Here is a 21,469-nt window from a genome sequence, read left to right as displayed (position 1 = left end):
CCTTGTCTCCACCCTGTTCCTGTCCTGCACCAGCCTCCAGGGTGCCCACCCTCAAATAAGAAAATAAAACCCCACCTTAAATTGTGGCCCCAAAGTCATCCCCCAAAGTGCAAACATTATCCGAGCAACACAGCTCAATGCTCTGAAGACTTCCGACATCTCATTCCCGCCACCTACTTAATGGTCAACCCCCTTTCAAGTACAAACCCGATTCCAAAAAAGTTGGGACACTGTGCAAATTGTGAATAAAAACAGAATGCAATGATGTGGAAGTTTAAAATTTCAATATTTTATTCCGAATACAACATAGATGAAATATCAAATGTTTAAACTGACAAAATGTATCATTTTAAGGGAAAAGTAAGTTGATTTTAAATTTCATGGCATCAACACATCTCAAAAAAGTTGGGACAAAGCCATGTTTACCACTATGTGGCATCCCCTCTTCTTTGTTTTAACAGTTTGCAAACGTCTATGGACTGAGGAGACAAGTTGCTCAAGTTTAGGAATAGGAATGTTGTCCCATTCTTGTCTAATACAGGCTTCTAGTTGCTCAACTGTCCTAGGTCTTCTTTATGATGTGCCAAATGTTTTCTATGGGTGAAAGATCTGGACTGCAGGCTGGCCATTTCAGTACCCGGATCCCTCTTCTACGCAGCCATGATGTTGTAATTAATGCAGTATGTGGTCTTGCATTGTCATGTTGGAAAATGCAAGGTCTTCCCTGAAAGAGACGACGTCTGGATGGGAGCATATGTTGTTCTAAAACTTGGATATACTTTTCAGCATTGATGGTGCCTTTCCAGATGTGTAAGCTGCCCATGCCACATGCACTCATGCAACCCCACACCATCAGAGTTGCAGGCTTCTGAACTGAGCGCTGATAACAACTTGGGTTGTCCTTGTCCTCTTTAGTCCGGATGACATGGCGTCCCAGTTTTCCAAAAAGAACTTCAATATTTTTATTTTATTTTTTCTGACCACAGAACAGTTTTCCACTTTGCAACAGTCCATTTTAAATGAGCCTTGGGCCAGAGAAAACACCTGCACTTCTGGATCATGTTTAGATATGGCTTCTTTTTTGACCAATAGGGTTTTAGCCAGCAACGGCGAATGGCACGGTGGATTGTGTTCACGACAATGTTTTCTGGAAGTATTCCTGAGCCCATGTTGTGATTTCCATTAAAGTAGCTTTCCTGTATGTGATGCAGTGCCGTCTAAGGGCCCGAAGATCACAGGCATCCAGTATGGTTTTCCGGCCTTGACCCTTACGCACAGAGATTGTCCCAGATTCTCTGAATCTTTGGATGATATTATGCATTGTAGATGATGATAACTTCAAACTCTTTGCAATTTTTCTCTGAGAAACTCCTTTCTGATATTGCGCCACTATTTTTCGCTGCAGCATTGGGAGAATTGGTGATCCTCTGCCCATCTTGACTTCTGAGTGACACTGCCACTCTGAGAGGCTCTCTCTATACCCAATCATGTTGCCAGTTGACCTAATAAGTTGCAAATTGGTCCTCCAGCTGTTCCTTATATGTACATTTAACTTTTCCGGCCTCTTATTGCTACCTGTCCCAACTGTTTTTGGAATGCGTAGCTCTCATAAATTCCAAAATGAGCCAATATTTGGCATGACATTTCAAAATGTCTCACTTTCAACATTTGATATGTTATCTATATTCTATTGTGAAATAAAATATAAGTTTCTGAGATTTGTAAATTATTCCATTCCTTTTTTACTCACAATTTGTACAGTGTCCCAACGTTTTTGGAATCGGGTTTGTATATAGAGTCCCAACCATATTCTAACATCAGATATTGTTAACCCTCTGAAGTCGATACAGACATAATAAAAACAAAACTTTTATTTATTAAAACAAAACTTAAATTTATAAAATAAAGATAACATACAAGGAGTGCTGTCTGCAGCCTTTGTCAGCGCTGATCTTCAGTTACAAACGCGTCATTAAAATGAACTGTAACTCAGTGAATACTCAACACAGAGACATGAGAGTGATATCTATAGAAAGCCTGACATGTCTACTTTTAAACTAAACAAGTGCTGCCGAAAACAAATATTCTGTGATAAAGTAATCCATATGAAAACAACGCGATGTCCGTTTTTCACGTCTCCCTTCATTATCTTCTAATGCGACCACGCCCCCGCGCCGAGCGCGCTATTGAGATTCAAATGTTTCACTGAAGCGCGCGCTTGAATACGCCCACACAACAGAAGACAACGCAGCGAGACTGTTCTTCAAGATTTTATTTTACTGTTTGCTTCGCGATGAGAGGAATAAGACATAATTCACCCCAAAAAGATGTGATGTGGTTGAGTATTTGAGATTTGGATACCCTTACTGAAAAAAAGAATGAAGCACTTTATTCAGCAGAGATCATAAACATGAGTAAGTCTTTTTTATTTATTTATATACTTGTACTAGTTTTCACATAACGTGTAAACATTTTACTAGTTAGACTTTTTCCAAAATATTATTCCTGACTAAATGTATAATCAAGTGAAATATTATGAAGTTTTAATAACAATATACACTACTATACCATTCAAAAGCTTGATGTAAATAATATAAATGTAACAAACAATAATGTTCTTTCAATTTATCCCCCTAAAAAACCTGAAAAAAATATTCTCAGCTCTTTTCAACATTAATAATAATAATAATAATAATAATAATAATAATAATAATAACAATAAATTGAGTATTTTTTGTAGAAAATAATACTGTTAAAAGGATTTCTGAAGGTAATGATGCAAAAAATTCAGTTTGAAAGTCAGCTTTGATTGTTCCTAATAAACTGTTTAACTGCACTCACAAGTGAATATTAAATTATGTTGTGGGATAATTAAATATATTCTAAATAAACTACAAACATAAAATTATATACATTTATTTTGTCCTCACATTCTTTCTTGTAACTCATCCCTCTCAGTGACACAGCTGACTGAATGGCTCATTATGCAGCTCATTATGCAGGCCTTTGTCTTCTCAGGTGTGAATTCATGATAGTTGACGCCTACTCGCATATGACTTTTACCAACAAAAAGTGTCTTAGAAAATTTAAATCAATATATTGTTTTCTGTAAGTGAGTAAACAAGATGATTTTCACATCATTTAGAAAAAAAAAAATTCTAGGATACAAGCTCCAGTTCTCAAAAGTCCTGTGAACCAATTTTCTGTATGTGTTTTATTGCCTTTTTCAAGTGATTTAACATTTTTAGTTTTTCACTAACCACGCATAACATTTTTTTTTCTCAAAAAAACACAATCATGTACATACATGCTGCTCACATATTATTATAGCCCAGTTTGTGCTGATTACAGTGAGATTAGACTTTAGCCATTTAGATATTTATAAGAAACTGAAAAAAGCACAAATGTCAGGGCATGACAAAATTTCTCCAGGCCCCAAAAATACCCTTAGACTCCAGAGGGTTAAATATCGCAACTACAAAGTCTTACAGTCAACAGGTGTGTACACAGAAGAGTAAGAAGTCCAGCCCATGGGTTATGGATTAAACAATATAAATGGGAATAAAATAAATGTAAAAACTGTAAGTACTACACACTATAATGGAGGGAAGAAAAGGTAAATATTTTTTTTAAATAAAATAATAATAAAAATAGAAAAATATACAAAAAAAAAAAGATAAATTCAAAAATAAATTATCAAATAATCAACATTAAATTATGTACACATAACTATGTAACATGTACATTCACTGAATAAGCTAATATAACTATGAAAGGTACTGAACTTAACCAATCTAAAGTATTATGACAGCATGTATTTTAGGTGCCATGGCAGAGACTAAAAGGCATGTGTGTAACAGCTGCAAAATCTTCGAAGGCAACAAGTAAAGTTAACACAAGGGTGCACACATCCCCTCCATGATGTCTAATGAGAGGAATCATTCAAATGTAACATCCAGGTGATAACTAGTCAGCCACTTAAGTCTTATAGAATTCAAAACATTTAGTGAATGCTAACGTTACATCCTGAGTCACCATCAAGCCAGCCGCAAGTTACTGCATCAGTCGCTTCAAGTTTTGTCCTCAGCAGAACGTAACAATGCAATGTAGTCCTTGGCTTCAGCGACCGATGCAAGTCTACTCCTTTTTCCCTCCTTTGTTATGATAATAAGCCTGGCCAGGAACAGCAGTGCTGGTTTTATTCCCAGTTTGTAAAGTTCAGACATCACCTACCTGTACTTGGAACGTTGCTTCAGCACCTCCGGAGCATACTCACCGAAAATAGCGTTAGGAATGCCACAATAATAAAGCTTTCCCCTCTTCACTCTGGCTTCGCAAATTATCTTTTCCTTCTGCTGAAACTGGAGCCAGACGATAACAGACCTAGGCCTCTGTAGCGGCCTTGGTTTGTCAGCCGGAGACTGGTGCGCTCTGTCGTAGTCCGGTGGAGATTCCAGGATCCCATCCCCAAACCATTGTGACGTAGTTTTTCTAGCTATGACCGTTAACTCAAATCACACTTCACAGAACAGTACAAAAAAATAACCGCACTCTTACAATTGCAAAACTGTTTTTCTTTTTAATTTAACTCAAAATGGGGCTTATTTATTTTTACAATATCCCTTGCTTATTCAAAGCATGTTAAAGCGCACAACCAATAAACAACCAAAAATAAACCATCTCATGAATTAATTCACCACATAGAACAGCATCAAGGGATCATACGGCTTTCAAATGAAGGAGAATAATACACGGGTCTACGAGTCATCATTAGATATCAAGACAAATAAATATAAATATTCCAATACAGGTAAATATTCCAACACAGTACTTCGGTGCATCCAGTCTCAAAGTCCATAATTAAACCAACACAACATAACATATCAACTCATATAACATTAATTCATAACACATCAACATATGGTTCTTTCAACAGTTCTGATGACTCTTTTAAATGTTTGTAGTCACTGATTATTAAATAGCTTCATGGAGATAGATAAATGAACTGTTCAAGGCCTACCTGGAGTCCAACGCACAGTCAGTGGATTTGCGGTCCAACCAAGACAATACGAACTCACTCAAAGTTACAGCATTCCAATCCTGCGTAGTTCAAACACAGCTGATAAACAAATGGCATACCAAACATCTGAACACTCGTCCACTGTGCAGCCAGCGAAACTCCTGTAACACTGTAGTCTTCAGTCTTGTAGTTTCATTGTCAGCGGCTTTACTTCACAGTGCTTACTGTCTGATGATTCAGCTTTCATACGGCCCAGACACCACGAGGAAAGGAGCAGCTTGCAGGAATTATAGAATCCAGGCACTCCTCCGCAGTGCAGCGAACGAAGCTTTCTTAAGACAGTCATTTCCAGTTGCGTTGTTTCATGTATAATCTCCAAGCAATTCATAATTATTACTCTCGGTTCAGCAAACGAAAAACTAAGAGGCCACAACTCCCTCTCACATGCACACACACACACCTGTCTTTAAATGGATTTGATTTCTCCATTTCCTCCAGCCTACTGACTTCTCCCACTTGATGCATTGCATTTTGGGCTTTGAAGTTTGTTTCCGTCACACACTACTGTGAGTAGCTCAGAGAAGAAGACAGACGGCTGAGGTCCTTCAATGGATTCTGGTAACCCAATAAGTCTTATATTATTATGCCGGCTACGAGACTTCAGGTCCACTAGTTTAGCAAGCAGTTTAGTGATGCTCTCTTATAACATAGCACAGGTAGTTTCTAAGGCGTGCATGCACTCATCCTGCGAATTTGCGTAAGTCTCGAGCAAAGCAATCTTCGAGCCATGTTCTGTCACGGTGGCTTGAATTTGATCCAGCTTTACCTCGAGTGTTGAAACAGTGGATTTAAAATCTGCAGAGAGAGCAACCCGGTGATCCTCCATAAGGTTAGCAATATGCTAACATCTTTGCCGTCATCTCCACATGCCTCAACTTTCTGTTCCTTTTTGCTTTGCTTTGTTTTGCTGATTTAACTGCCATAATTCGATACTGTTATGTGCACACCAAAAATTGTGTCCAATTGGCAGTGAAGGAGAAATAAGTTGTGAGGTTTTAAAGAAGATATAGAATAAAAAGTTGCGGGAGCAAGATTCAATGCCTGTCTACACCATCTTACCAAACTGGAAGTCAGATATATTTTAACATCAAGATAAATTAAATTCAGTATTATAACAAATAAAATCAGTTTATGTTATGCAAGGCAAAAGGTGTTTCCGTCATGTGAAACGACCGCTGCTGGCACATTTACCTGACTGATCTATCCTCCCTGTATGTTGCGTTGCATAAAATAAAATAATTTGCAGCAAAGTAAAGACTTTATAGATGGAATAACATTTTTACAAACCTTTATTTCACGGAAGAAGTGCACCACTGAGAACCTCTCCTGAAGAGGATGAAAAGCTTGCGCTCTGACTGTAATCCAACAGCTGGTTTAAAGTAAACCCGTTTGTTTCATTGGAGGGAAGGGTGTATAGTTTCAGCGGTCAGTGAGATTGACCCAGCCTCTAACCCAACAGCTAGGTAACACAAAAACTACCTAAGACTGGAAAAAGCAACCCAACAAGCACAACCCAGTAGCTGGGTAGAAAAAATAACCCAGCATTTTTTGAGTATGTGTGCTTTCTGAGAGAGAATTGTTGCCAGTTTTATGGTTGAACAGGCTTATCTGTATGGAGTATTTTGGTAGTTTAGGCAAGTTTTGGAAGTGAAATGAACTATTTGGTCAAGATTCATGTTTGTAATGCAAACTGTATAAAGATTTTTGAAAAAGTGGCTTCAGCATTGATCAATGCATGTTAGCAATTAAAAAAAATAAATAAAAACTACACGAGAAACCATTAGTTTGAGATAAATGTTTCTAAATATTTCTTTCTGGAAGTGAATATACATAATGCAAGGGGCATAAACCTACTAATCTATAGTAGTGTTTTGTGTTGAGCACATCAGTGTTTTGTTGGCTGGTAAACAAAGCTCTTCATATGACTAGTCTGTGTGTGACATTTTTGGTGCAAAAAAAAACATTTTGGAAAGAGATAAACCATTTTGAATGCAGTGTTTGGTTTTGCTAGAGATTTGTTTTTTTGTATTTTGAGACAATGGGCCAAAGATTCAGCAAACACGTACAAACAATTGGGGCCAAAGATTCAGCAAACACGTACAAACAATTGGAAAAAAAAAATGTGATTAGATGTAATTATAGATATTTTGGGTACTGAATTTATTATATTCATAACAAACATTTCTAGTTTCATACTGCATCCTGAATAATTTTTTGTTGTCTTTTTTTTTTGACCAGCGAGTGGCTCTTTCTTTCACTTATTCTGTCTAGATCAACCTTTATGTCAGAAGTGCATGACGACTTAAATGCTGCCTTAGGATTTGGCCATAGCAGGTATCGTAGATAAATTGTGCTGCACTTATTCTGTCTAGATCAACCTTTATGTCAGAAGTGCATGACGCTTTCAATTGCTACCTACTCAGGAACAGAGCCAACATTTCTATTATTCCCCAATTCTTTTACAGAATCATCACAAAAACTGAGGTTTATTTTCAATGCAAATAAATGCAAATAAATAAAAAACTCAAATCAAATTAAATAAAAAAAAAAAAAATAAAAAGAGATTTCCCAATAGTAAAAAATTAAAAAGAAATCTTTACAAACAACATAATATACATTATTCACAGATCTAAAAAAAAATCTTGACAAAAATGAAATAAGAGTAAATAGCCATGCCTGTTTGTTGTGTTGCATGAGGAGACGGGAGATGTAGTATCAACGATTGTTGCGGATTTTTCAGTCGTTCCCGAGCCATGTCTCTTCCGCCCATAGCCCCGTATTCTACCACGCCCCCTCGACGGGGCGCTCCCGAACGGGAGGCGTCACATGATATAGATTGTTCACCCATGCTTGTCTTCGGAGGGGGTTAACGCCCCGTGAACGGGATAAGCTCTCTTGACATGAATGTTCGCCGCGTTTCTCCAACGTGTGCTCGAGAATAGAACTACCCGAAGAAGTGCGCCTTTTCATGCTTGAAACAATTGCTATCGCCGCTTTATACCGAAACTTAAGTCCAGGTGGCCCCGCGACGCTCACCGCCCTCACTATCGGTTAAGTCTCGCTTCGGCTGGTCGGTTCGGGTTCGCAGGCGCTGGTCTTGGGCGTTTGATTTGTTCCTAGTATAGATCACGAACAGTTATATCGTGAAGCACTCCGAAATCATTTCTTTCCCATCATAATAAGAGCCAACCTCTGAGCGACTTTTCCCCACCGCGATGGATGTCGGGGAATCGTGAGCTCCTTGCATCGCATGGGCATTTTGGTCTGCGGGCAGTGGTTAGAGGGTTCCACTGTCCTTTTATAGTTTTGACCGCGTATATCGCAACGTTTGGAGAGTTTGTAAGAGAGAATTCGAGTCCATGGGCCTAAATCATCCTACAGACCGGGATCTAAGCCAAAAAGCCGGATGCGTTGTCTCGAACAGTCGATTATTCACTCCCGAGTCGGGTCGGTGGGGGCTACGGTCTCTGGGGGTTACGCGCGCATCTATCACGTCGCTTACTCCCCGTAACTGCCCCTAGGGCCACGATTGGCCCCCCGTTCTACAATGCGGCTCATCTCCCTGACTCGTTCACCGTTAGCGTTTGTGGTGGACCTCTTTGTTAGGTGGGTATAGAAGTGCATTGCGCGTACAGCCGTCTGCTTCGGAAATAGTGCATTTCCCACTGACAAAAGAAATTACGAGTTTGCTCCACTGTCGGGCCGTGTTTATGGCGTTGAGCTCTTATGAAATTCTGCTTCACGAATGTAAAAAGGAGGCTGTAACCGACGTCGTGTCCGATATCGACCATTCTCATAGGTCTGCCACTTTTAAGTCGGGTTTTCACCCCACAGACTAATGGTCAGGCCGAGGAAGCCTCAGTAAAGGTTTCGCAATCAGAAAACCTGCTCAACCTTCACACCCTTTCAATGTTGGCCTCGGCTTATCAACACGAGCTTATTTTCACAAAACAAGAGACCGACTATATAAGACAGTTAATCAGGGTGCTTGTAAGCGGACCTGGAAAGAGGGTGAGATCTGCACCTCTGTGTTAGAGACGCATTCAAAAGAAAGTATCTCCTCGCGCGTCGCGTGCTGATCGGCGGCACTGTGTCAGAAATTGGACGCATGTCTAGACAATCAGATAGGTTTGGCTATTACCATCTAATTTACACCTCCAGTTGCGGACTCCCGTAGAATGGCCACCGCCAGCTGTCAAACCGTTCTCGCATTGATATCACTGGTCGCTGTGAACTCACCGCCGAGGTTTAGTGTGCTTCAACGGGTCTTTCACGTCTCCTGCATTATGGTTCGCTCCCCCTCCCACCAATTCTTTCTCTGCCGTTCGTATCAGAAGACTGCCCAGATTACAGATGGCTAATGAAGGAAGTTTCGTGGAGCAGGCAGGCGAACGGGGCGTGGGCCCATAGACGTTAGTCGATTGGGAGGGGTACGGTCCCACCTGAGGAGAGCGGAGTTGCGGTCCAATCCCATAAGGATAGCGCTGGAGAACCTTCTGGTCGCTCATTGATGATCTCCTACGGTCTCGCAGCAGCATTTCCCCATCAGATGGCTGGGATCGCAGGCAGGCGCTCGTTCCGTAGGAGGAGGCGGTACTTGTCATGCGTCTTGTCATCGGAGGTCTCCTGTCGATCTATCTATAGTACTCATTGCTCTCTCTGTCTACCTGTGGGTTTCTCTCTCTGTCTCCCCCGCTCTTCGCTTACAGCTGCTAGGCTAGCTGACTTCACTTATCATTAACGTTAATTTCCAAGAGCCTCCGACTCTGCGGACCGTCCGTTCAGACTATTGCGCTTTCTGTACGGGGATTCTGGTATAGCTACTACAGCCTATCTCTGTTCTCGTTTCTCGTTGTTCACGGGCATGTTAGATCGTGGGTGGGTCCGAGATAACACGCATACAAATGTCCTGGCTATGTCTCCTGAAGTTAGGTAGCACTCCCCATTGGGCAACCCAGCAGGGCTCAGAAGGAGACAGTCCAGCTCTGGTCCCTTCGACCTGAAAGCCACCCGCTTCATGGGGGACGCGCAGTCCGCTCCGCCTAGACATGGACGTCGGTAACACTGTCGCTAGTCACAGAGCGGTTCTATCGGGGTTAGTGTCGGATGTAACCAATCTCTGTACGGCGTTGTTCACTCTGGGCTCACGATTTGCCACTCCTTGGGTACCATTTAACGTGGACTCTTACCTGCTATTCCAACGAACCCCAAAACCAAAATGAAACCCAAAAACCAAAACACAAAAATAAAAAAAACAAAAATATAAAAACAAAAACATACATATACCAAAAGATTAATGGAAAAACGTACATATGTTTTTTCCCATCCCATTTTGGAGATGGTGCTGACGTCTGTGGCTTCAGAAGTTCAGAATAAAGGAAAAAGAATGAGTTATGAAAGCTCTCAGCAATTGAAAAGTGGCATGTTTCAAACCAAGTACAGTGAACATAATCAAAATGGCAAGCTGGGTTTGAACAGCAGGTGCTAGACCTGGCTCAGACTGATCAGAGTGGGGGACTGAATTCTTCATTTTGCTAACAGAGGTCGTCTTTGAAAATAATCAGGAAATTGTAGCTCTTACAAAAAAATCCATATGACAATCTATTCTATTGATTGATTTATTTTTATTTTTTTATTTTTCTTCATGGTGAGAAAATAGATTTCATAGTTCAGTCATGGCAATGTTTTAGTCTAGGTGAAGACATACACTGTTATACACACAAACAAGAAATAGTTTATTCCTAGAAAAACACTATAATTTATATTCTGACTAAATGTAATGCCATTGTGACCAATCAAAATGAAGATGAGATAATTCCCAGCGTCAGTCTATTTAGTGTCAATCATCCCACAGTCCACCCCCAGTGTCAATTACATACCCTTGATGCCTCCGCTGCCAAAGACTTCACATTGGCTTTGTCCACATGCTTTGATTGACGCTGAAAAAAAAATGGATTAAAACATGAAATCTGATGCAGAAATAGATTATTGTTAAGTTCAGTTTTAAGTAGAGTGTGTTTTGGTGACAGCTCACTCTTTGTATAGAGTCCTCGAGGACTTCATCAAAGGTTGCGTACATTTCTGTGGTCTGCTGACGCAGCTGCGCAGGAGAGCACATCTGCACAGAGAGAAGAATACTTCACAGTAATGCCTAGTTTGGGATAATTCAGAACATTATATACTTTACAAATGAATGGTACTTCATCTCATTTGATTACTCAATCTGTTTTAGTGGACGGCGATGGATGTAAATTAAAAAATTTATCAGGTCCACATTGTCAACCACTATATCAACTGTGTTTTGCTCCTCCTTACATCATAGAGTTGGAGTAGCTTGACTAGTTACTTCATTTTATGTAACACTCGAGTTAAAACCAAAGGTTTAAAAAGTGAAATAAAACAATGATAGTTTAAAAATTTTCTAAATAATATGCCATGCAAAATATACCACAATATAGCAAAATCTCTGCAGGTTCTACCAGTCACTGCAATCTACTCTGTCACATCGCCCAGGCATTTTGGGTGTTTGAGTCTCATACCTCTGCATGTGGGTCCTTCCAAGAGTAGCTGTCTGCAGGGTCGAATGAAGCCTCTTTCTTGTTGACCTCTTCATCTATAGCCTTCAGCCGTGAGAAAATTAATAGTTGTAGATGAAGCATTAATCTTCTAATGATAGAATATATGAAGTTTTGAACTTAACAATTTGGGTAGGTAGTCCCAAAGGTCTTATATAGATTATCTCACTATTTTCTGACCCTGTCCAGTATATTATAACCTCTACTATAATGTTTCATGAGGTATGTAATGTGGATGAGTCATTCTGCTCACTCTGTTAAGATTCCTTTTGACCACTTATGAACAATTCCATTCTGCTGTCCATCAACGACCCCCCCCCACCCCCCACCACCACCACCACCAAAAAAAAAACAATGATTCAGTTTCACTCTCCTCCATTAGTATCCATTGACCCCTCTTTAATGACTATACAATTGCATGGAATCTGAAAAAAAACTACAGCCATATAATGAGATCGAATTATTAATTGTACACTAAATAATAGGCCTCGTTTAGAGCAATTTGATAAAGCAGCTCACATGCTGTTCCAGGAGCAGAGTATTTGTGGGAATAGCAGCAAGTGCCTTGTAGGTGGATTTGATCTTGTATTTCTATATTAGGAAAGACTGATTTATAAGTCACAGAAAATCAAAAGCAGAATTAAACAATCTACAATTGTGCAATGTCCTAAGGATGGGCACCATGATTAATTTGAAAAACATTCAATAGTCATATCACAATAAAATAGTCAAAAAACAGTGATATGACCGTTTTTCGGACATTAATTTCTCATTAATTGGAACCCAATGGGAAAAAAATGAATGAATGAATATAAAAAGCCAATGTACCCACAAAAACAATCACTTTAAACCAACTTAAAAAGAAACCTCTAATTTGTTACAGTCAAAATTAATAAATTCAACAATAATTTCTGCATTCAATAAAATTAGCCAGTAGGCTATCTGTTCTGCTCTAGTGCCAAGCAAAGATACTATTTAAAAGTGTTTCTTTTAATCTTTTCTATGGGGAGTGTTATTATCGATTTTGAATATAAACCAATATTAATTAATATATTAATAATAAAATAATAATAAAACAAAAATAAACAATAAAATAATAAATAATACAAATAAATGACTTTTTTTTGTTTTGTTTGGTTTTTTTTGTTTTTTTTTTTTACTTTTTTCAGCACATGCCTTTGACTGCCATCAACTAACACACCATCAGTTCACCATATCTCAGTCTGTATGGTATGTGGAAATAACTTCTGCAGTTCTGCCAACAGACAGCTGTGCAAATATATCTTCTGCAGTAAATCATGCACATATTGCCTAAACCAAGATCACAAACAAACACAAAACATGCAAAATGCAAAAGTTGCCCTTTGCCAAAGATTTACTGTTTTTGCACGAGTATGATGCATATCATGTTTCCCAGCAAAGTGGAAGGCTGTGACTGGGAATGCATGTCACTCATTGAAGGAATGCCAATGCTCAGCAGTAGAGCATGCAAGTTACGTGCAGGTAACGGCGAAAGGGCATGCACTGTACCTTTCTATTTTTACAGTCCCCATCTGCGCAGTCTGGTGTGCTGCCCCATAGGGATGAAGAAGGTGATGAACAGAAGGAGTATGAGGGGGAGGGGGAGATCTGACGGCTTGGGACCGTTGGGGAGGGCGAGAGTGTGCAGCCATCTGGGGTGGAGGAGCGGGAATTTGGGTGGATTGGGGGACAAGCAGGAGAGACTGGAGGTGTAAAGGGCAGGTGGGTGAGACCCACAGGTCTGGAACAGGGAGACAGTCTAAACGCTGGGTGTGATAGGTGCACTCTTTCAACATAATTTTTGTGGCCATTTTGGAAAAGAGTACTTTGTTTGTTCTCCTTCTGACTTAAAACAGGAGATGTGGAATTACTGTGTGATTCAATTGTGTGTTTCAGAGTAGCAAAGGAGGAAGATTTACATTAATTTTGTGCAGGTTGTGGTACTGAGGAGTTTAAATTGTCAGATGAACTTACTCTATCTTTCAGATATGGTTCATTGGAGAGATCAGATGATTTGTGACCCTGTTTTAGTGCCGTTGAATATTTTTCTGACATATCATGGGATACTGTTTCATCAATCTGCATTAAGGATGCTATAGATTTGTTTGGTTGTAAAGATGCACAGCAATCCTCTGACACTGATGGATTTTTCTGGCTCTCGGTGCAGGAGCAAGACAGATAGCTTGATTTAGCAGATGAGTAGTTAATTTGAGATATGGAGCTACACAAAAGAGAGCTAGGAACTGTCGGTAAACAATTTCCTTTGTGACCTGATTCAGACAGATGAGCATTAGCAGTCTGGACTGTAGGAGAGCTCGGTGAAGGGCTGTGTTTTGTTGGTAAGGCAATACTAGTACTCGTGAAATGTTGATATGATTCAAGTCTTTCTTGTGGTTTCATTAGTGGGATTTCATTTGGTGTCTTGACCACTTATGATACTGAAAGAGAACTGTGGTCTGGTTTCCGTAGTTGTGTCTTTGAGACCTGGCAAGACTCAGTACAGGGTCTATCTATGGAGGAACAAGACTTTGCTTTGGACACATTCATGGGTGCAACAGAAGAAGCAGCTGAGCATGCTGAACAAGAGGACATGTTAACTGGACTGAAGGGCCAGCAGGGTGTGTAAGGTCTTTGTAAAGCAGAGGACAGGACAGGAAGGCGACCTTTCCTGAGAATGGCCGTTAACAGGGAGAGCTGTGTTGGAGGGGGTTTGTGCCGGGCACGGGGTGTAAGAGAACAGGGTGAGCTTGCTCGACTGTCACAGCAGGGTGTTCCGCAAGCGGACGACATCTGCAGCAGACTGGAGCCTGGAGCCAAGGAGTAATGCTTGATTCTCACCACAGAGGGTGTGAAAGCCCCTGATCTTATGGAAGAACATGGGGAAACTGAGCCACTAAGGGGGCCAGGAGAACCATCCCGTGAGAACATGTTAAGTGCTGACCAGCTCCTCTCTTTGTCCCAGCCCTCGAAGAAAATAGACTCCTTAGAAGAAGCAGGGGAAGTACAAAAATCCATGGAGCTGGCAGGGCTTAGGGCATCCCCCCTCTGGGATGAGCTATTTGAAAACAGACCTGAGCTGACCTCAGCAGCCTCTGAAGGGCTGTGAAAGCCTAGATGAGAAATGCCAGGGTATTTGTTATCAGTGGTTTCCATGGTGGTAGGGCTAGACTCAGGAGGTTTGCTACCAAATTCTGTGTGAGGACCAGCCAGCATGGTGAGTGGTTTGAGGGTTAAATTGTCAGTTGACTGAATCTGAGAAAGAAAGAAAGTAAAGTAAAGAACCTTAAACAGACTTAATTTGAGTAATGATTGCAATAATGTCTAATCATTGTTCACTGCAAATTGTTCAAAGCATAAAGACCACGTGGAGTTTATTAATGTTTCTATTCGATATTGAAAAGCTATCTACACATTTAAGTTTCTGCTGCATCAGAAGCATTTCCCAGCTGCAAGTGCGGCTTTGTCATGCAACCAAAAATTGTAACTTGTGTTGCTATACAGGCACCAGTTGACCAGTGTGGATTGGGTTCAATTGGGCTTTTGGAAATCCAATCTTAAATGTCAAGTTTATAATTCCATCTCCAAATGGAATGATAATCTTTATGTTTAAGCGACCCATGTTGACATGCCATTGGCAGCAGGAGTCACTGAAATGTTTAAAAACATTAGACATTAGTGGCACAGACTAATTAGACACAATAAACATGCCTATCCATTAATTGCTGTGTCAGAACTTGATCATCTGTGTAGGCACACTACTGTGTGTTTTAAATTAACAGGGAATCGCAAGTACCTCTGATCAGCACAGAAAACAGCTGCATATGACCAGCATATTAAATATCATGACGTCTAAAGACATTAAAAGATAATAAGAAGTCACCCCAAAGCAACTCAAATAATTAAACTGTACTCTACAAACAGTACTACATCTATAAATTACTGTACTACTTTAAAATTCATTGCTTCAATAACTTCCCGGTCAATCATTTTGTCATTACATTTATTATATGTAATTTTTAAAGAAGGTTCAGTAAGGAGTTAAAGAACAATGTTTCATCAGGAGTTTGTGTTTGCCCTGGGACAGAATGTACCAAAATACTCACCTCACTTTGAGTGGTGTTCTTGAGCGTTTCTTCCAACTGGTGCTCTTCAGGGTCTTGGACGTAAACAACCTCTGCTTTGTAGACTCCCTCTTCCGCCATGCTCTTTTTAATGTCCCCTGGCTCTTGTGAAGTCTGACATTGGAACAGGAAATGTCACTAAGCGACACCAAATCTGAAAAAGCAGCTGTCCCAAAGCAGGCTATTTATAGTACCTGAACATCTTGACGATATCAAAGAGTTACTGAATGCATTTATATGTGCGTGTGTTTCCCATTTCAGCTTGTACATCTTTTTTTCCAGAAGTCCATGTCCCTCATGTATTGTTCACATGAAAGCACACATGACCCACCCTGATTGTGTAAGCCCTTCAGCAAATGCCTTTCACATTTTCGTACTCACATGCACACTCACACACACACGCACACACACACACACACAAGTAGGTCATCCTCTGCTATGGAACTCTGGGTAGAACTTGACCCTTAATCACTGAAGTCTCACTCCTTTTATCAGATTTGTGTAATGTTTGCGCCATAAAGGAATAGTTCACCCAAATATGAAAATGCTGGCATTATATGCTCAGCCTCACCATATTGTTCCAAACCCACATGCTGTTATTAAGATCAAAGCAAATATTACTGCAACACGTAAAAAAAGAAAGCAGTCTTTTTTTTTTTTAATCTAAATGCGAATAACATTTGAGAACTTCAGTGGAGGTAAAATGTTTGAGCAAATAATGACACTGAAATCTGGGTCTGTTCTGTACATAAGTTATATGGTCTGATTTTTAAGCTTGGCCACTATGAACTGTCATTGTATGGCAAGAACTGCATAACAACTTTTTAAAAATTTTCAAAACATTCATGTTCCATGGAAAAAATAACAGCATATGGGTTTAGAACAGCACAAAGTGATAAACTGTTCCTTGTAGTGTGATGTTTTTCCTCTTGTGTTTTTGAGGGACACAGTATGGCATGCATAACAGGAACCATACCGAGCTGTCTCTAGAGTATTTCTCACCTTGCTTGGTCTGCTTGTCTGAAGTACCTTTTTCCAGACCCTGTTCTCAACAGGTAGTCTTTTTAGAAACGGCACAAAGGTGAAAGACTTCAGCTTGGTTGCAAATACAGTGGTGAGCTATAAAACAGACATATTATTAAAGTGATTTCAGTAGACACAGAGAAACAGCAAGAAACCAATTAAAACAACAAAGAAACATCAAGCGGGTGTTGGTGCCAACAAACGATTGAATCAAAACCAGTGCTGTACTCAGATGAGCAGTAATGTTTCATCGTCACATTATCTGATTGGAGTATTCAGTGTTATAAACCGCAGTGTCTTCATTCTGAAACATGAATCAAGAGCTGTGATTACAAAATCACACTGCTGCCATTCATTCCAATTCATTTTGCAATCATGCCTTCTCTGGATTCAATATATTTAGCAAACAGAGTGCTCCTGGGGATGAAATACGTCTGTCTTGCTAATAGTGATTAAATTTTACACTTGTTTCCCATCCTAAAAAAGAACTTGACACTTCATTTCCAACAACATTTGAATAAGTAAAGAATGCTTGCATAGCACATTTGTTCTATGCATCCAATTTCTAAAATGGTAAAAGAGAGTAAGTTTAAAATAAAGGTTTTACCTTCTGCTGACTTTAGCACTGCCCTTGATGATTTGAGAATGATAATATGTGGTATATTCATTGGAATGCACTAGAAACAGAGGATCCATTCAGTGAATATCGTTGACTTGATTGCAAATTATTGCACAGATACTATTTAAACTGAACTGAGCTGCATGATGACATCACTGAATTCAGTGATGAACTGCCTTTAATTGTCATTTTGCATTATTGGCACACTGTTTTCCTAATTAATGTTGTTCAGTTGCTTTGACGCAATCTTTTTTGTTTAAAGCGCTATATAAATAAAGATGACTTGAATAAATATAGGAGTTGGGGACAGTCCTTTCCTGCTCACATTTTTAAATCTGACAATTAACAATTGTTAGCTTGCTCTCTTGATGGAGATGTTATGTTTGTGATTGCTAGCAGATGTCGTAGCTTACTGATTTAAGCAAATGTATAATCACATACTCATTCTTTAAAATCACTGTTGTCCACTTTTTAGAATAATATTGAAATCACCCAAACGAATTAAAACCAGAAATGCAAGTATGGAAATTGACTAAACTAAAAACAGCTCTGCACACTCTGTTCATTTTCTGAATTTTTATATACCAATAATAGACCAATACATAATGGTGCAGGTAAAAGTTTATTATACAACATCAATAGTCCATAAGCGTCCATTAGTTGATTTTATACAAGTGGCTAATTGCTGTGGTGTTCACATGAATTGTACCCCTTCCAGACCACTTTTTCAAACTCACACTCTATATACCGCCTAAAATACATTCAGTCTGTGTGATGAATATTGTGCACAGAACTGCAAATCATTTTCTTGGTCTGGCAAGCTCTAATTTGAAATGCTGACTTTGTATAACATCTGGGAGTAAGACCTTTTTTATCAGTCTGCCTAGCAAAAATGTTGTGTTTACATGATGATGGGGCTTACAAGACATAAGTGCTTTTGAGGAGGAAATAATCACTTGATTGCCTTGTTTGTGGCATCAAATCTTTGAGATTTTCAAGTTCACTGACTTTGTTATTTGTGTTCTTTGATTGCATCATTCACATCTTATTGGGATTGTAGTTCATTCCCTGATAAAATACACTTTTTCTTCCATGTACCTGTCCATTTGTCATTATTATTCAGCTTCAAGAGAAAGATGCGTAATTGTGAAGAATATTCTTCCACTTTAGGATTCAGACTACAGTGTAAAATGCAGCACACAGTTATCCTCCATGGCCATATTCATTGCACCAGCCGTGTCTTTGACACCTCTGCCCTACACAATTCAGAGTGTGCAGAATGACACCCTTCTTACACTGCTAATGACAAAACATGACAGACTTGAATGCTCCCATTATAATCTTTACCTATATAGGAAGCTGCAAAGTGGCGTCCCTTGAACAATTTCACATAGCTTTTTGAGTTTGCAGTTCTCCACTGAGTTTCTGCATGGTGATCTGCACTCCCACAAACCCTCCAATTATAATCAAAGAAGCTGTCACCTACAGTATACTGCTTGTGTAGATGGAATGTTAAAATACAGCCTTTGGATATTAAATTGTCATTGCAATTAAAATTACTGTTATGCAAACAAGTAAAAAAAAATTAAAAAAATAACCCAACATTTTCAGAGAGGCATAACATAAAATCTGAGGTTCCAAAAAACCTACCCACACTCCTGCTTGGAGACACACAACGTATAGTGTTTTTGTTGTCAGAAGGTCAATTTTTGTCAGAAATGTGAATGAATTAATCAATATTTATTTATTTATTAACAATTCATTAACAATTTATATACATATACACACTGTAAAAAAAAAAAAAAAAAGAATGATTAAATATTACACTTTTTTTACAGTGAAATATATGTGTGTGTGTTATATATATTGCATATATGTACTGTATATACACTCACCGGCCACTTTATTAGGTACACCTCTTAATTTGCTTGTGAACACAAATAGCCAATCACATGGCAGCAACTCATTGCATTTAGGCATCTAGATGTGCTGAAGCCGACTTGCTGAAGTTCAAACCGAGCATCAGAATGGGGAAGAAATGGGATTTAAGTGACTTTGAACATGGAATGGTTGTTGGTGCCAGACGGGCTGGTCTGAGTATTTCAAAAACTGCCGATCTACTGGGATTTTCTCTCACAACCATCTCTAGGGTTTACAGATTGGGCCGAAAAAGAGAAAATATCCAGTGAGCGGCAGTTGTTTGGACGAAAATGCCTTGTTGATGTCAGAGGTTAGAGGAGAATTGGCAGAGAGGTTAGAGATGATAGAAAGGCAACAGTAACTCAAATAACCACTCGTTACAACCAAGGTATGCAGAATACCATCTCTGAATGCACAACACATTGAACCCTGAATCAGATGGGCCACAGCAGCAGAAGACCACAACAGTTGCCGCTCCTGTCAGCTAAGAACAGGAAACAGAGGCTACAATTCACACAGGCTCACCAAAATTGGACAATAGAAGATTGTATATATCTATATATTTATCATCTAATTAGCATACATATTTCTTCTTCTTCTTCTTCTTCTTCTTCTTCTTCTTCTTCTTCTTCTTCTTCTTCATCTTTCTAACACTGATAAATATAAAAATCAAAAACATTATTAATAAAACAATTATAAATATAAAATTCAAATTGAAAATCTTAAATAGCAGAAAGTTTTCTGTGAGGGGTAGGACCAACTACTCATGTGCTACAGTCCCCCTAATAGAGGTCTTCCTGCTACAAAACAAACCCTCAGCCAGTGGATGGTGGATGCCGTCTCCATTGCTTATGAGTCCTCTGATCTCCCCTCACCTCTGGAGGTGAAGGCTCACTCTACTAGAAGTGTGGCAGCCTCCAAGGACTTTCTGGCAGGTGTGTCTATGCAAGACATCTGCGACGCTGCAGGTTGGACCATGCCCCTCATCTTCATCAGGTTCTATGGCCTAGATATTCAAGCCACTCCTGGCTCTTCTGTTCTCTCACCCTAGCTGTGCTCTTCCACACTAGGCAGGGATTTGTAAGTCTGGTGGCGTGGGCATACTCGTTCCCATAGCGTTTTGATGCAGCTTGAGTTCCTGAAGGGGAACGTCTCCAGGTTACACATGTAACCATGGCTCCCTGAGGGAAATCTCAGTACCATACTTCTCAGTACCATACACGCCAGTTCCACCGCACGTGCTTTTATAGCTTCCTGGTCTCTACGTCAACTGCCCATGACGTCTCGCCCATCCATTGGTCTGAGTACACACATGATTCAGAGCGTGGCCACGCTGAAGGCGTTCCCATAGCATTTCGATGCAGCAACTCATTAAATGTTATGCCCCTTACCATACTGTGTGATGCCGTGTCCCGGTGCGATGAGACAAAACCTATAAAACCCATTACAAACGAGGCATTTGTATCATCCAGTGGGGACATAATTACTGATTAAAATTACTTATACTGTCTTTTTACGCATTGGGTTGCATCGTAGACATAAAACCATGTCTGCATTTGTGATCGGAGAAACGACACACAAGCGCTACACTACACTGCTCAAAACTGGCTCTTGTATCATCAGTGACAAATCCTTTAAATATGAAAACGTACTTAAAGCCTGTGAGTCAGCATTATTTGTCAGAACACTGTCATTGTAGGCTACTCTCCCAGGAAACAATCCTCGTCCTCCGTAAAATGTGCTGCACACATCTGAATATTTGGTTTGAACTGTTCTGGAACAGTGTTGTAAATACAACTTTATCTGATTTCTAGTTGTGTCCTCTTTTGGAAGGCCAAACAAAGTAGTTTCGCTTTTATAACAAAACACACAGCATCTCCATGACATGGTGGCAGCAGCAACAATACTACAGCGAGAATCAAAGTTACGCCTTCTTTCTTTGTGTGAACATTTGGGCGGCATTATGCAAAACTTCCCAAACAGTGATGTAGACGTGGGGGCGTGTTTAAACGAGACGTTTAAGTAGGCCATGGAAAAGTCTTAACTTTTATAAAAAATATTTATATTAATATTTTATTCTTATTTTATGAGAAAGATTTTAGCCTTTGCA

The 21,469-nt window shown here is 39.6% G+C and overlaps 2 protein-coding genes across 2 annotated transcripts in view; both read right to left on the bottom strand.

The window, feature by feature from the left end:
- Positions 1-4,229: 4,229 nt before the first annotated feature.
- On the bottom strand, positions 4,230-13,596 carry LOC109073262 (muscular LMNA-interacting protein-like; the record flags this gene model as incomplete). The annotated part of the gene is made up of 7 exons (XM_042768286.1): positions 4,230-4,491; positions 10,391-10,437; positions 10,960-11,019; positions 11,115-11,198; positions 11,620-11,700; positions 12,175-12,246; positions 13,186-13,596. Coding segments are annotated over 7 exons (1,017 nt in total), but the record flags the coding sequence as incomplete, so codon positions are not given.
- Positions 13,589-21,469, bottom strand: part of LOC109073261 (muscular LMNA-interacting protein-like) — a 26,393-nt gene continuing 18,512 nt past the window's right edge. The window contains exons 2-4 of the mRNA XM_042768350.1: positions 16,800-16,916; positions 15,780-15,911; positions 13,589-14,928 (exon numbers count right to left, since the gene is read on the bottom strand). Coding sequence (XP_042624284.1) covers positions 14,107-14,928; positions 15,780-15,911; positions 16,800-16,916 — 1,071 coding nt within the window. The 3' untranslated portion in view covers positions 13,589-14,106. The remainder of the gene's footprint in view (positions 14,929-15,779; positions 15,912-16,799; positions 16,917-21,469) is intronic.

Source organism: Cyprinus carpio, chromosome A13, assembly GCF_018340385.1.
Source record: "Cyprinus carpio isolate SPL01 chromosome A13, ASM1834038v1, whole genome shotgun sequence".
NCBI lineage: Eukaryota > Metazoa > Chordata > Actinopteri > Cypriniformes > Cyprinidae > Cyprinus > Cyprinus carpio.
This window is presented reverse-complemented; position numbering and strand designations above follow the sequence as displayed.